The sequence below is a fragment of the Trachymyrmex cornetzi genome, unplaced genomic scaffold (assembly GCF_001594075.2).
Source record: "Trachymyrmex cornetzi isolate Tcor2-1 unplaced genomic scaffold, Tcor1.1 scaffold156, whole genome shotgun sequence".
Taxonomy (NCBI): Eukaryota; Metazoa; Arthropoda; class Insecta; order Hymenoptera; family Formicidae; genus Trachymyrmex; species Trachymyrmex cornetzi.
In genome coordinates this window covers 2,815,656-2,832,586 of record NW_017296157.1, presented here as the reverse complement: position 1 = coordinate 2,832,586, position 16,931 = coordinate 2,815,656, and the positions used below count along the sequence as shown (strand labels likewise).

At 29.9% G+C, this 16,931-nt stretch overlaps 1 protein-coding gene across 2 annotated transcripts; it reads left to right on the top strand.

Moving 5' to 3' along the window:
• Positions 1–359: 359 nt before the first annotated feature.
• On the top strand, positions 360–9,796 carry LOC108758338 (elongation of very long chain fatty acids protein 7). Of its 2 annotated transcripts, none has more exons than XM_018503224.1 (5): positions 360–743; positions 4,782–4,972; positions 5,319–5,393; positions 5,665–5,848; positions 9,306–9,796. In XM_018503224.1, the coding sequence occupies exons 1-5, from the start codon at positions 683–685 to the stop codon at positions 9,641–9,643; spliced, it is 849 nt and encodes a 282-aa protein (XP_018358726.1). In that variant the 5' UTR covers positions 360–682; the 3' UTR covers positions 9,644–9,796. The 2 variants fall into 2 exon arrangements, with proteins under 2 accessions (XP_018358726.1, XP_018358727.1); XM_018503225.1 differs by lacking the exon at positions 360–743 and adding an exon at positions 4,001–4,036.
• The last annotated feature ends 7,135 nt before the right edge of the window (positions 9,797–16,931 follow it).

Genomic DNA, 16,931 nt, shown 5'->3' with positions numbered 1-16,931 from the left:
CTCTATGTTATGTCAATAACTGATTAAACTGGCTAAAGGTGAATGATCGAAAATTCGCCAAATGGTGAAAGGTCGAAATTTAAATGAAATTCCAAACTTGGGTTCTCTCTCTCTCTCTCTCTCTCTCTCCTTTTCATTAATATAATCATCTATAAATATTTAATGCCCTTTTTTCATAATTGTAATGATGGGCCAAGTTGCCTAAGAGGTCACATTACCTAAAAGGGGTACACATCAGTGTGATGCTTGAAAGATGCCGTGTTTGTTACACAAGCCTGTTATAATTACAATACAATGAAATGTTAACATTGTGACGGAGCGGAAAGGGAAAACGCATTGCCGCAGTCGGTTTGCAAACTTCGTAGTGACTAGTCGCGTTAAAGTAAATGTCGAAAAACGTGATCAGTAAAAGTATCCCCTAAAATAAAACATTAAAGTTTAAGTTAATCTGTTGAAATCAAGATAATTAAGAATAAGTGCTTAAAAAAGCTGAAATTGAAAAACACGCTTTTTCACCAGAACTATTAATATATTGATAAGAAAAAGAAGTAATTAATCAACTAATTAATCAATGTGTGTTCTCTTTTATTATTCATATGAATATCGTGATAAGCAGTAATCGCATGACGATTTTTTTTAACAATTGCATAAAAAATAGCACCAAAATTTATTCAGTATCATCATGGCTACACTGATACAGACATTCATAGCATGGTATAGATACCTTAATGACGAGATAGCGGGTAAGTGTTTTATATTATTACTTATAAGATTATAAGTATCTTATACTTTCGTTTTACGTAAAATTTCTTATTTATGGATATTTATTTCATATTTTTTAGAATAATTCTTTATAAGGGAAATATTATCAAATATTATAAAAGAAAACAATTTGTAATTTGTAATATCCTTCAATTATAAAAATATTTCAAAAAGAGAATGGAATTTGCATGGACAGTTGAGATATTCATTCATTCAAAAACATTTCGACTTCGCTTGTGTCAAGTTATAAATAATTAATAAGTATATAAGTTATACATATATATACATATACAAGCATACACATATAGTTCCATTTGAAACTTTGGACGCAATTTTCTTCCAAGCTATTCGTTAAATTATTTAAAAAAATGTTTCGGGGGAAATATCTTTTGATGACCACAGAGATCCTTTCTAGGTACACGTGCCTCCAAGATTTTAAGGCGAGCTTTCTTTTTTTAAAAAGGAATTATGTATCGTGAAATAAACAAGGTTTTAATAAATAATAACAATGATAATGACCATATCAAGCTTTACGCTTTACACTTGAATTATATTATTTATGTAACGGTTTTTTTTTTAGTATATATAACAGTTCTTTATGGTCAAGCTTTACGCTGGATGTTTTTGCACGAAATAAAAATAATACAAATTAAAAATAGACATTTCGATCCTTTCATTGTATTGGTCATCCTCAGTATTTATATGTAATCTAAATCAATTACGTCAAATTGAAATATATAGGAATTATATAATTTTCTCTACATAATATGATTTCTTTAATTATTCTGCATATAAAAGTATTAAGGTAGACATACCAAAAAAACCAATATAGTTTAAGAGATACTTTATACTTTATTTTTGCACATATAACATGAAATATTAAATATCTCATAAACTATTAATTTTTTAATAATTGTACCTTAATACTTTTATATGCAAAATAATTAGAGGAATTATATTATGTAAATAAAATTATATAATTCTATTTTAAAAAATAAAGGTAATCTTGACATCTTGGAAACACGTCCTCTTCGAGAAAATCTATGACCATTAAAAGACGTCTGTCTCGAGGAAGCAAAGTAAGTTCCACTTGAAATATTTTCTTAAATAATAAATGATTTGGCAGATAATTGCGTCCGAAGCTTCAAATGGGACACCCTGTATACAGAATTGGGAAAGTTACTTTACAGGTTGCGTTTTGTCATAAAAGTTGAGTACTGTAAGTTCGGGTATTTTATTTTTCATATTTTATCATTTGCTTCAATTTTGTATTACTTTTAGTAATTAATTTTATAACAAGTATATATAAGATATATAAAATAATATAACCTATAAGGTAATTTAAAATTAACTTATAAACAAACTTCCAACCCTGACAAATATACGTGTAAAAATAGACGTATGCGTGTGTGTGTGCGCGCGCACATGCGTGCGCGCGCACAAAAATGTTACGGTTGCCACAATTTGGAATAATAATAATTTTCGCCCGTCAATACATTTGGTTGATCCCAGACAGCACACAATATTTATAAAATATTTACAAAATATTTATAAATATTTATAAGGCTTATTTTAAATATTCTGTAAATATTTTTGTGGCTTAGATTGCATATATTATAAACATATATTGTAAATATTATGAAATATTTATTATAAATTTTGTAGTAAATGCTATGGAAATACTTAATAAAACATTATATTTTAAATAAAAATACTTAACATAAATATTTATTTATATTTATTATAAATATTACAATAAATATTTTATGGTCTATCTTTTAATAATATTTCAAATAAAGCTGTATATGAAATATGTATAAAATATTATATACATAACATTTCAAAAAATAAATAATAACAAATATTTATCATAAACATATTCTGTGCTTTCTGGGATAACCATAACAGACATATGTTTACAGCCATAATCGTTAAGATATGTTAATCTTATGGTTACCATAACATACTATAATTCTTATAATAAAAAAATGTATTGATGAGCGACTTTTGGTCGTGGCAATCGTAGGTGTTTTCTCCGTGTATACATGTATATGAGGACTCAAAGTTTACGTGTATAATTAACAAAAATATGTATATAGTTCACATGTAACAAATACTGCTATTATGAATACGTATAAACAAATAGGCTTCTCTTTAATTTTTAAATAATGTTCAATATTTTAGAACTTAACATTTTCAAGATTCTTTTACAAAATAAGTCATATGACTATATATGTATATGACCTCTTGAAGACCACATTTTAGAGAGATACGGAATAATAAAAATTCTGTAAAATTTTGTTAACAGCTCTTAAACGTCGAAAGGTTTTAAAAATTCTTTATGTCTTACCTTTCTTTAAAATATATAAACATTAAATTTGATACATGTTTCCCATATTAAATTTGATAGAGGATTTCCCAGAATATTTATTTTCGTATGCAGATAGAACGGACTAAACTGAATCAAAAAGTTTCTTATAACTTTTCAATTTTCGCAATAGTTAACGCACTGCAAGATGGAGCTGCCCAGCAAACGAGATTGCTAGGCACACGGAAAGTTGTTTATTAGTAATAAGTAAAATAAAACAACTCCGCGTGTCTAGCAACCTTAATCGCTGGGTTAGCCTGGTTTATCGCCGAATGTAAGCACGGTGAGATACAGCCATTCACGAGTACGTTCCAAACTCGATTCTGTCAACTCGAATATCTTCTATCCTTGTTCAATATTCAGTGAACAACAAGATTAAAATGATATTCGAGTTGATAGAATCGAATTTTAAAACATACTCGTGAGTAGCTGCGTCTCACCGTGCTTACATTCAGCAGTAAACCGGGCCAATATTTTTAATAATTAATAACTCGTTAACTATTGCGAAAATTGAAAGGTTGTAGAGGCTTTCGACTCAACTTAGTCCGCTCTATCTGAGAATAATCCCAAATATTCTAAAACATCCTGTATATCTTTAACAATAAGTCAAATTAATCATCCTCTGTTAATTGTACTTCAGTTCTGAGTAGTAATGTACTATATAAATCTCATTTCTATTTTATAAATTTTTAATAAGATAGCGACGACAGAGGTAAAAAATAAAGACAATATCTTGCCAATTTATTGGATAAAATTTAAAAAATCTAATAAACAATAAAGAAGCATATAGGCCAAACAACAACCATAGGATGTTATTTTACACAACATCTATTTATATCAATATTTAAATTACTTGTAAACGTTTCGACTGTTATCCAGTCATCTTCAGTACAACAAAAATGCCAGGTTATTCTTTTATCATTTCGTTGTTTCTCTATATCTTATTGTTTTATTTAATTCCTTCTTTAAAATTTTGGCACTATATTCATAATTTACTTTTTTTCATAAAATAACTTAAAAAATTAACTTTTAAAATATTAGATAGTATTTAAACTCCGTATATATGAGCGCATTCTCTTTCGCAATACGTAGCTTAAAACACGACTATTGACATACATTTCCAATATTATCGAATACATTTCCATAGCTTCAATTTTTTATTATTTTTGCACATTTTGTTCGCATATGTTATATAATGTTATATACATATAACATAATAATAGGGCAAATAAACTAATGGCCAGTAGAAAATTGTTTTTTTGTAAAAATAAAATCTAAGTTTAGAAAAAAAACCACAAATTACACTGAAATGAAAAGGCAATTTTTGTAACTATTCTTTTCTTATTCATTTATATTCAATTAGATTCGTTAATTTAATATTTTAAAGCGATGTTTCAAATTTTATCAATAAAAACGATATATAAATGTTTATTATCTCTCAGTATACATTTCATGTCAGATTTTATACACAACTGTAAAATGCTTGATAATAATTATATGAGGTATATCAAATTGATTTAAAATATTTAGAATAATTACTTGTAGATAATATTATTTAAAATATATTTCATATAATATACAATAAGAATTTAGTACATATTTTTTAATGATTTACATATTTATTAACTTGATTTATTTCTTACATTGCAAGATCCACGTACAAAAGATTATTTTCTTATTGGTACACCATGGCCTGGCTTAACTTTGATTGGATTTTATCTCTATTTTATATATAATTTTGGACCGAGACTCATGGAAAAAAGACAGCCTTTCACATTATACAGGATATTGCAAATATACAATATGATACAAATTTTATTAAATGGTTATTTATTATACAAAGTAAGTAGCATTACATTTTTAATTAATTATTTAATGTCTAATTTTATAATAATATAAAACAAGAAAATATTGATTCTATTATTTCTTCTATTATTCACACAATTTGACAGAAATTTAAAAAAATTTTTTTATTAAATTACGTAATTTAAGAAAGATATAAAAAAAATTGATGTTTTAAGAAAAGAAACTCCTAAAAATATCATACACGTTTTATAGACTCTCCGGTATGCTTAAATAATTATAAATATTTTACGCAATCCATAATTTAATAATTATTCGACTAAATATATAAGACCAAGGCCTTTATTCTATTTACAAAAGTTTATTTTGTAATTATACATTTCAGGCATCACCTTGGTTTATAAAATTTAATTTCTTTTGCGAACCTATCGATTATTCGGATTCACCAAAGGCAAGGGAGGTAATTGTAAAAAGAATAAATTACTTAATCTCTCTCTCTCTCTCTCTCTCTCTCTCTCTCTCAGAAATTGATCTTTGCTACATCCAAAGCTATTTAATTTCAAGTATATTCGTTTATCAAATGCATTTTATGCAGTTGAAAGTAGCATATTACTATTGTAATATTTTAGTTTATGTAAAAATATAATATATTTACATTTGTTTTATATGAGGTAGAAAAAAATTAATGGATTAATGTTTACTTATAATACTTATATCTCTGTCTATTACAGATCACCGTATTGGTTTGGAATTATTTCATAATAAAGCTACTAGATTTAATGGATACTATCTTTTTCGTACTTAGAAAAAAGCAGAACCAAATAACGTTTCTTCATTTATATCATCATATTGGCATCCTAATGGGTGCTTGGGGTGCCGTTAAATGGTTGCCTGGTGGTCATGTCACGGTCTTAGGTATGTAAAAGAAATGCAAAAATTTGATTTTAATTTAATTTTTATTAAGAGGATGCTGGAGTGGCGGTCGAAGTTAATCAAGGTCGATAGTACAGACTTTTTTAAATTCCAAATTCGACAATAGTGACATCTTTCATTCATTTCTTATACTTATTATATCAGACGCATTCATCTGTCCTTATCTAACATACTGCAACGCCATCTCTTAGAAAGAGATCAACTAAAATACTGTTCGATTTCATGACTTCACATCAATTTTATTCGTAGTATACAAACGAAATTTTTGGCAACTCTTTTCTCTTATACCAAAGCCCCTACCTCGTTTCTAAAAGCATAGGATTGTTCTTCAAAGTTTTCTGTAGGCTGCTGGCAACTTATTTTAAACGGGTAAAATCCGAAACTCTTATATGCAGCACATATTGTGACGAGTTGACTGCAGAAGCCGGTGACAAAACTACAATTTTTAATTTTTTTTCATTTTTCGCATTAAATTGTAGCTGCCAGCCTGTGTTGTTGTCGATACTTTAATTGTGGAGAAGGACTTTTCAATCCATAAACACAATTAAGAGAGAAATCTTTAAAAATTAATGGTAAAACAGGACACTCCAGCATCCCCTTAATGCTTTATATATATATTTCTTGAATACATATAAATACATAAATGCAGGATAAATACGGTAAGGCAAGATATATCGAAACCAATAGATCAACGTTCACTTTCTCTCTATATTTCGCCATATTATATCGATATATCCGTTCCCTCTATTACCGACCGCATCAGGGTAGCGTCGTAATCGCGCTAGTCGAATGTCGATAAGAATAGCGATTTCGGTTGGAAACACCAACGTGCACAGATGCATATCAAGGCCGTTGTACACATGATAAAAAGACAAGGGTATGCTCATGCGCATGACCAATCAGATTTTTGTCCTTGTTTACGTCACAACGAGTGGCTTACGCCACTGTTCAGCAATTTCAGATTGTTTTGGAAAGGTAAAATATTTAATTTTACTTCCCTCAGTTTTTTTTGTTTTTTTCATATAATTGCCGCATCCTTTCACTATGCAGGTGAAAATATTTTTAACATTAACTTCTACCGATGACAACGTGCACTACGCCATGGACGCCATGATAAATTACGACCGATAACCACCGATTGCACCCGAATCAGAACCGACCAATCAACGCGTACCCGAATATGACGTAGGCAAGGACATGCGCAAGCTGAACGAGTTTTAGACAATTGATGAGCATACCCTTGTATTTTTATCATGGTTGTACACTGTTAATACCTATCACTGCGGCAGTGTATGTTTCGTCAGGTGAACACGAGATTCACGAAATGTGAATCTCATTAACCTGCAAAACTCACTGTTTCATCGGATATTATTCGATACGTTTTTGCATGAAATGAAAGAATCTGGCAAAAAAGCGTCGCTCTGCCTTATGATCTGAGATATTAAGCGTTAAAGTTGATGACTATTGAGGTTAGGAAATTTGTCACAGAGGCAAAATGAAGTCTATAATTGTACTGTTTCACATGGGTTTCGACTTCTTCAATGTAATTTTTAATTTTCGCTCTGCTTTCTTTTTATGTTCTATCAATATTAATTCGTCATCGTCACTTAATGACGATGATGTCAAAAATTCCATAAGCACATGTAAAATCACTCATATAAATCACTCATGATAAAATCAAAATTGACGCTACAAGAATATCAATTTTCAGACATAGTCTATGCCTGGCTACGATCCACTCGATGCTACGAATGCTTCGAAGTATTTTTTGATTGGTCACACTGAGAAAAATGGTCTGGTTGGATTAAACAGTAATTCTGGTAGAAAATGGACGAATCAGAATTTTTTGGTTATGTCTATTAGAATTCTAGTTGAGATAACTAGAATTCTGATTAATATAGAATTATTCTGGTAAAAATAAAAATTCTAGTAGATTTTACTAGAAATATAATATCAACCAGAATTCCGGTTATCTCAACTAGAATTCTAATAAATTTAACCAGTAGAGAGAGAGAGAGAGAGAGAGAGAGAGAGAGAGAGAGAGAGAAATTTCTGATTCGTCCATTTTCAACCAGAAAATTTTTTCAGTGCAGGTAAAATTCTTTCTTCAAATAAAAGTTCCGAAGCATTAAGTGGACCGTACCCGAAATCAGACACTAGCTACAAAATTGCTCAGATAGCACATTATATTCTGAGAATATTCTGAGAATATACTAAAAAGGTCACGTCTGATATTCGTACGATATTTCTATGTCCGCAGCAATTTTTAAGAGTGTGTAAGAAATATCTATTAAAAATAATATTCTGTTAGCAAAGAACATTATTTTTAATAGATATTTCTTACACACTCTTAAGGAAAATTTTCGAAATTCATCTCGATATTGTGAGGATATACTGCAAACAATGTTGCTGCGGACATAGGAATATCATACGAATATCAGACTTGACCTTTTTAGTATATTCTCAGAATATAATGTGCTATCTGGGTAATACCACGTGATCACACACACTCTGCTTTTCAGCGTCTTATGAAAGCACCAAGCCCGACAATTACACCAACTGGCCCCAACAAATTTGTCGGGGCCACTTTGTGTACACTTGTGTACCGAGTCCAAACGAACATGTGCCACTGACGGAGAACTACACCATTCAACCAGCCGAACACATCAGTTACCCGAAATGTGCAGTCGGTACATCCCAGCCGAAATCACTATGAGTGCGAAGTGAAAACGAAATGGAAATTATCAAATATATGTTTTATTAACAGTACAATAAAATATATTGGGGATTGTACGATTTAATCTGTTTTCAATACATTTTTACGGCAATTGTGTATGACAGTTTTATGTACATTAGTGCATCCCAGCCGAAATCGCTATTCATTGTACAACGATCTTTATATGCACCAGTGCACACTAAGTGCATCCCAGTCGAAATCGCTATTAAAATACTACATTTTGCGATATAATTAATTCTCACCGTCTAAAAACGTTTTTATAATACGGATCTATTTAGTACGAACAGGAGTCATTAATGGCTGGAATGTTTTTTTTAATAGATTAACTAATTTAAAAAATATTTAAAAATTCATGTAGCTTCTTTAAGTATTCTAAATAAAAGTGATAAACATATCTCCTATTATTTTATAATAAACATAACTTCTTCTCACCATTATGTTATATTTATTAGAAAATAAATATAATATTCCTTCTCGTTTTTATATTATTCTTTCACGTTTATGTGTATATCGAATGTAATTTTTATATTAAAAGAAAAATTTATTTTCCTCTCAACATGTAAACAAGTCATTTGTGTATTTTTAAAAATTGAATATTTTGAGCGAGTGTGCAGGCGCGCCATATGATTCACTAATAAATTTCACGCACCAACAAAAGTATCCTTATTTTATAATGAGTTAATTACTAATAATATGTTTCAGGATACATTAATACATTTGTTCACATAATAATGTATACGCACTATCTGTTAGCATCCATGAAGATAAACACAAGCTTATGGAAAAAGCACATCACTCAATTGCAGCTGGTCCAATTCTTCCTGATCACTTTACACTTTTTACAACTAACCTGGGTGGAAAATTGCGGTTTTCCACTATGGCCGATATATGTGATGGTACCGCAGAATTTGTTTATGATTATATTATTTGGAGACTTTTATTATAAAGCATATATCAAGAAAAAACCGGCAATCGAAACAAAGATGGAAATAAACAGCATCTCCACTGAACTCTCGAATGGAAAACCGAAGGAACAATAAATTCGAAACACGTCTTGTCTAATACCTAATCTTTTCTGATTTTATTTTATATTTCACATTTAATTAAATCTAAAAATTAAATAAGAGGTTTGTTTGTGTTGTTTGAAATCTTCAACAACTTAAAACGAAATAAATAAACCTATTGCTTGGGACCTGAAGATCTATAATTTCACAATTTATCACCTTTATATACTAAATATTTGACAATACATACTTCACCTCTTAAATCTCCATTTTATAAATCTATTACATTATTTGACAAAAAATGTAAAAATATGAAGATAATTATTTCTCATAGTTTTGGACGCTAAATATGCTTCCGTTTACCAAATTATTCTATAACGTCACAATTTTGAGAAATTTGTAAATTAAACTTGCAGAAAAAGCTATTTTAGTATATTAGCTATTTAACATATTATATTTGATGTGTTATAATAAATAATAATTATTTAAATAATCAGTAAACACTCTTGAGTTTGAGTAATAAAAAAATATTTGTTAAATTCTCTCTCTCTCTCTCTCTCTCTCTCTCTCTCTTATTGTAAATCTAGGTGTAATCATAATTTCGAGACAAAATACACTTTAATTTTTAATTATAATCTACATAACAAATTCTTTTTAATTGCTAAAATTCCTAACAATATGTTTAATCCTCCATCGGCACAATAAAATTTTCGTCATAGTCATGCGTACCTTTGGCCGTTGAGAACCACAAGATACTTTTTTATTATTCCAGAAATATATAAAAATCTAAAATAATTCGTGTAACAAGTTACTATATAATAAGATTAACTGTATTTATTTATTTATATATTGAAATCTCTCTGAGTAAAAGTTTTAAAAAAACGCTAAATTGGTTAAAAGTTTATAATTTTTATATATGAATAAATAAAACAAATCTCTCTAAGTTATAATACTTAAGGATATGTACTTTGAAAAAAATAATATAATAAAGTTGATTTATTTGAGCACTTGAACGTAAAGATTTTTGTGCATGAGTACAAAAATCCAATTTCTTTAAAAAATAATAATAATAAAGTAGCTCTTACAACACATTAATTATAAAAATATTTATTTATATTAGAATAAGTAAAAGTACAAAAAAGAAAATGACACAGTTTTGAATTTTACAAACATGTGTAAAACTGAAGTTGAAAGAAGTTAAAAAAATGATTTAAACAATGGATGCATCCAGAAGCAACGACCGCACACTGAGCACTCACTGAACAAAAAAGGGATTAATTTATTATTAATATGTTTATACTTATTATAATTCGTAACGTAGAATAATTTTGTCTACTAGATGATCTTTAATATCATATTATATTTCTTATTTATTTATTAGTGTTGATTATTTCTCTAATGCCGTGTTTAGGCCGTAAGGTTATGTAGTGAGCGGTGGAGTATAATTTTAAGTCGCTCCATCGCTCAACTGAGCGCTATATAACCGTACGGCCTAAACACGGCATTAGAGAAATAATCAACAGTAATAAACAAGTAAGAAATATGATATTAAAGATCATCTAGTAGACAAAATTATTCTACTTTACGAATTATAATAAGTATAAACATATTAATAATAGATTAATCCCTTTTTTGTTCAGTGAACGCTCAGTGAACGGTCGTCGCTTCTGGATGCACGCAATATCGACAAATCTATTTTAAAACAAAATTTCTATAACCATTAAAAATATCATCAAAAGCATGTAAAATACAATAAAAAACAAAAACATTTTTTTTTACATACGCAAATTACAATTTTAGTCATTGAGTGTACAGACGCAATTTTTATTCGTCCTAGCAATAAAATAAACAACTGTTCACTAATGGCCTTGTATGTACATGAGGTCTGTTTTCTGTGGTTAAACAAATGTACCGCGTGTTGCATCAACATATTGATCAGTATGTCGGCTATTTTATAAATGTAATGCCTATTAGAAAAGACATTACATTTATAAGTAGGTATTATATTTATAAAATGTAATTAATTGATCAATTTTACAAATGTAATCAATCGATTAATTTTATAAATGTAATACCTACTAAAAAGAGGTACTACATTTACAAAATAATCTGATATACTGACCAATATGTTGATGCAATACGCAGTATACTTTTAGAATTTAAAGTAAGGGAGAAATAGGGGGTAGCTTTGAATACTTTTTCTTCTTAGGTTAATAAATTACTATGTAATGAAATTATTTGTTATTATTTCTGTTGTGCTAGTAGAGGAAAGGCCCCTATTATGAAATACCGAGTTCATTTTGGGTAAATGCTAGAATGGGCAGAATTTAAAAAAATAATAAATTTTTTATTTTGAAGGGAATTTAATAAGCTTTAAGATAACGTTGTACAAAATTTAATTCAAATGCCATTTTTTATGAAAATTTGAGAAACGTAAGAAGTGAGCAAATCACAAAGTAAAAAAATTGTGTTTCTAATATGAGATGCCCCGAGAAATCGATAGTAAAACGCAAAGTATATCTAATATCAGTATTGCAATTAAAGAACTTTATTTAATGTTTCTTAAATACAAACAAACACAGCCAGCGTGCGCGATAAATGAGCATGCTATGAATTATACCCAGAATTCGTCTTTAGATAGTTGGACTCAAGTATTGCAGAAATAGGCACTCGATGTTCATTCCGATTGTCCTTTTTATTATTGTACAATAACATTTATAAAGGTAATAATATTGAAAATTATTGTATAATAACATTTATACTTTAGCAACGATTTTCACTATGACATAGGAGCATGGGTTATTTCATATTAAAAATATCCTGGGTATCTCATATTACAATTTCCACGCGTTATGATTTTACGATCATCAAATCTAACTTCTGTAATTAAACAATTCAACATATCCCATATTTTTCTATTAGTGTGATCTTACCCTATCAATACGTGAAGAATTTATTTTGCCAAATATTTATTTATTAAATAATAAACAAGGTTTAAATGCTCATCTTAATAAAACTTGAAGACATGCAAATTCTAAAATCTTTTTTACAATGATTACAGGCATGATCTGATAATAAATTTTCTACTAAATAGTTTTAAATCTAAGAGCAATATATAAAATACATTTATGATGGAACCAATATATAGCGTTTATTAGTTTAGCAGAAACGCCGATATCTCATATTAAGCGCCTATCTTATAAAAGAGGGCTTTCCTTTAATTACTACAGATATTGATGTACAATAATAAACTACATTAAAACAAATATCATAACGACATATATATTTTATTTATATTTTTAAAAACCACTTTTTATGTTCAAAAGTACCCTCTGGGGGTGGGAAGGTGTTGCAGTTTTGAATTACCTTGGAGTAATTTTGAACGCGTTGTAAAAGTGAAAGATTAAGCGTTTCTTATTTATTTATAATGTACTAATTTATTTATACAAATAAGAGCCTCTTTTATGAAAATATATACTGGATGATCCAAAATTCATGAATTCAGAGTACAGAACATGATATTTTATGCTAAAACAAACAACTTTTTCCTTTAGCAAAATTGCGTTCCATAAATAATTTTTGTACTTATTTGTTCATTTCAACCTGCTCTCCTGCAAAAACTATTTATCGAGCAATTTTGCTAAAAAAAAAAAGTTTTTTTTGTGCTAAAACGAACAACTTTTTACTGTAGTAAAATTACATTCGATAAACAATTTTTGCGTTTACTCGTATAATTTCAATCTGCTCTCCTGCAAAAACTAATTGCTTATTTATTAGACGCAATTTTGCAAAAAGAAAAAGTTGTTTCTTTTAGCATAAAGTATCATATCCTGTACTCCGAATTCGTGAATTTCGGATCACCCTGTATAATGAAAGTTGAAAAACAAAAGAGCTTATAATGATTATATTAATCAAAATAAAATTAAAAACATAATAAACTCTGCTCTCAAATTATCAAAATTTAAGTTTTAAATAGACTATCTCTTTTAACTCTTATAACTTCCTCTTATAAAAACTCTTATAAAGCGATTTCTAAATATTTCGCTCATCAGTAAGATTCTCAATCAGTAAGCATAATGTTATCATCACAAGAACTTGATAATGAGTGGTGTTTTCCAGCAAGCAACACAGTGAACATGTCATCTTCGTTTAACATTAGCAAATAACAAGAATGTAATGATTCATTCACCGAAAAAATTGTATTCTTAATTTAAGAATATCCCACTTACGTATAGTATGTTTTCCTCTAAAATAAGCGCTGAGACAATCCTCTTAATTTAAGAGGGTAATCGTCTAAAAATTAATATATTCTCTTAATATGAGAATATACAGGATGTCCTATTTTAAACGATGATCTCAAATATCTCTTGAACAATACATTTTAGAGAAAAATGCTTCAGATAAAAGTTGCATTGTTTTAAAGGGGATATCATCAAAAACCGTGTGAAGCGCGCGTGTAGTATACATGTGGTGACGATCGCTTTCGCAAATCGAGAATATATTATTAATTTAAGAGGAAATATTCTTATATCTCAGTTAAGAGGAAATATTAAGTACATCTTTCAAGAATACAATTTTTTCGGTGTTGTGTTAAGCGGGAAGCACAGACTCTTGCGTAACGCATAATACATAATAAAATGAATCAAACAAAGTCCTTCGTTTCCTTCCTTTCCATGAAATAAAGCACTCTGATTGGTTGAATTTTTTATGTGTTTATGCGTTATGCAAGAGTCTGTACTTACCACTTTATACTGTGTCATCTGTGTCTCTTGCTGGAAAGAACCCTATGTCGGACAATCCGGGAAAAAAGATTAAGAAAACCATGTCAGATAATCCAGGTTCTACTGTATACATATAAGGTCTATTTCTTATTGCTGCACTCTCTGAACTGGTGCACACGGTGCAATAAGTTGAAGTGAAACAAACATATATTTGTTGTAATATTCGAATATTTCAATATGGATATTTTGTTTATTGCTGAACATGTCCACCTCTTTAAATATTATGTTAAAGTTTTACATATACAATTTTACAGTACAATTTGAATTGCGCTCTGATTACCGCACTATATTCTCATAAGTGTTTCTTTCTTTACTTTATATTTATAGAATTTTTTTCTTTCTTTGCCTAATACGTTTACTCTTGCAGATCACGTTTACGAACACGGTATATAGCGCCCATGGACAATTATTGATAACACTGGTCGATGTGATTTTTGCTGTTTGAATAAAAGATACCATTTCCGATGTATTTTCGCGCGCTGAACACGAATCCGGCAATGAAATTGCTCTATCACGTCAGGTTTTTGCGAATATAAGCGCGGTACGAGGGGGTAACTACTTAATGTAATCTTGGGACAGAGTCCTCGAAATCATTATAAAATTCGTATGAAATCTCTACGTATAATCCGATAATTACATATACAACCACGAGAAATTATTGTATAATATTAAAATTAATTAAATAAAATTGTATATTTTATCAATTTACTTCATATGTAGTGAAAAAAATTATTTGTAATCAGATAAAATCATATGAAATCATGTAATCTGCGGGACAATATTTCAGCTAGTGATTACCCCCTCGGCGCGGTACGCGGAGGATAAGTTAGAGATAGTCAGTACTCTTCTACCTTATACCGCCTGAGTTTTCTTTCTATCTTGTACCGCCCGACTCTGGCCGAGCGCGGTGCGTCATAGCTATAGCTATCGGCGGCTACCCCCACCACGCGTTACCGAATAGTAGCGTAAGCCAGAATCTGGCAAGTGGCAGCCCTGCCTGGAGGAATAGCTCAGTATCAGGCTGCTCCTCGCCGTGATGAAGTGGAATGTAAGGTTCACGAAACGGTGGCATACCAAAAATGGATCTGGACACGGAGAAAACGCGAAACGCATAATTTTTAATAACTATAGTTCTTACCATAGACTTACGTAAGAATCTCTTTCTATCACATTATATAAATAATACTGCTGATTCAATGTGATAGAAAGAGATGGACCTGATTTTGAGATGTCCTTGTTTTATTTCCCATATGCGTCCTATCTATGAGTATCGTGTGAATTTATCCATGTAATTTATACATGGTCAGTGAGAAAACTCAAATATAACCGTGGTCCGATTCACGCTCACAACGCTTAAAAATCATTTTATCCTTGTTGTTTGCCAAATGTTAAACAAAGACAAATGATTCTCATGACCGTTGTCAGCATGAATCGGACCACGGTCTAGTGCTGGATGTCACTGCATCCGATTTGCGTCGTACGACGCACATTGGATGCAGTGTGAATCCAGCATATGTCGCTGCCCAGAGCTGTCTTCAAACATGGAGGCAAAGTTGGAAATCTACTTATAGAAGTCTGTGATTCTTACTTAATAAAGTCCAACAGATTTTTTTTGTTTATCTGTCTTTGTTACCGTATATTGTTAATGTTTTTAAAAAATGAACGGATGGATATAATAGGCTAACCACAGCATGGGGCTATATGACTTATTTAGTAATGACTTTTATATATTTATATATATAGTACTTACTCAATATTTCATTCATTTAAAGAGATTTATCTTAGTGATAAATGTTATAAGTTTAGTTCTCTCACGATCAATATCGATAAAACTAGGCTTATTCGACATGTTTTTGCACGAAACAAATAAATTTAGCAAAAAAAGAAGTATTGTTCTGCTCTGCTCTGCGAATGTTTGTGTTTAAAATATATTTTTATAAAAATATTAATATGTAACACCCCAAAGATGCAGCTTAAAGTACATTGTGATTTTCATTTTAATAATCTTAGTCACCTTACCCCTTCAACCTTCCGATGGGTCTTAAAACCTTCCAATAGAACAACACTGTATGGCACATTCAAAAACGTAAAGCCCGATGTACATAAGGCGCAGAACGCGAATTGCAGATCGCAAGCTTGTTGCATCAGCCAACCTCAAAGCATCACTTTTAAAATTGACGCATCGGATTGGCTAACACAATAAGCTTGTGACTCGCGTTCCTCGTCTTATGTAGATCAGGCTTAAAGCAATAACAGATAAGTAGTAAGCAAATTGACCAATCACAGTAGAGACCATAAAACCAATAGCAAATTCAAGGGCTGCCGCACACAAAATTCACTAACAGTGACTGTAAGACGTAAACTTAAGCTGATGAGTCAATCGGAATATTGCTTTAGGTTTACGTAATCTAACGGAAATGAAAATAACAATAAACTATCCATAACCTCGCAACAAGGTGAATTTCAATCGGTTGAAACTCGCCTTATTGCGAGGTTATGGATAAGTTTATTGTTATTTCCATTTTCGTTAGATTACGTAATCT

Excerpts from the sequence above, each read along its gene's own strand:
- LOC108758338 (XM_018503224.1), top strand. The coding sequence starts at position 683 with ATGGCTACACTGATACAGACATTCATAGCATGGTATAGATACCTTAAT. Across the intron at positions 744-4,781 it reads CCTTAATGACGAGATAGCGG|ATCCACGTACAAAAGATTAT; the intron begins GTAAGTGTTTTA and ends TTACATTGCAAG. Across the intron at positions 5,394-5,664 it reads ATTCACCAAAGGCAAGGGAG|ATCACCGTATTGGTTTGGAA; the intron begins GTAATTGTAAAA and ends TGTCTATTACAG.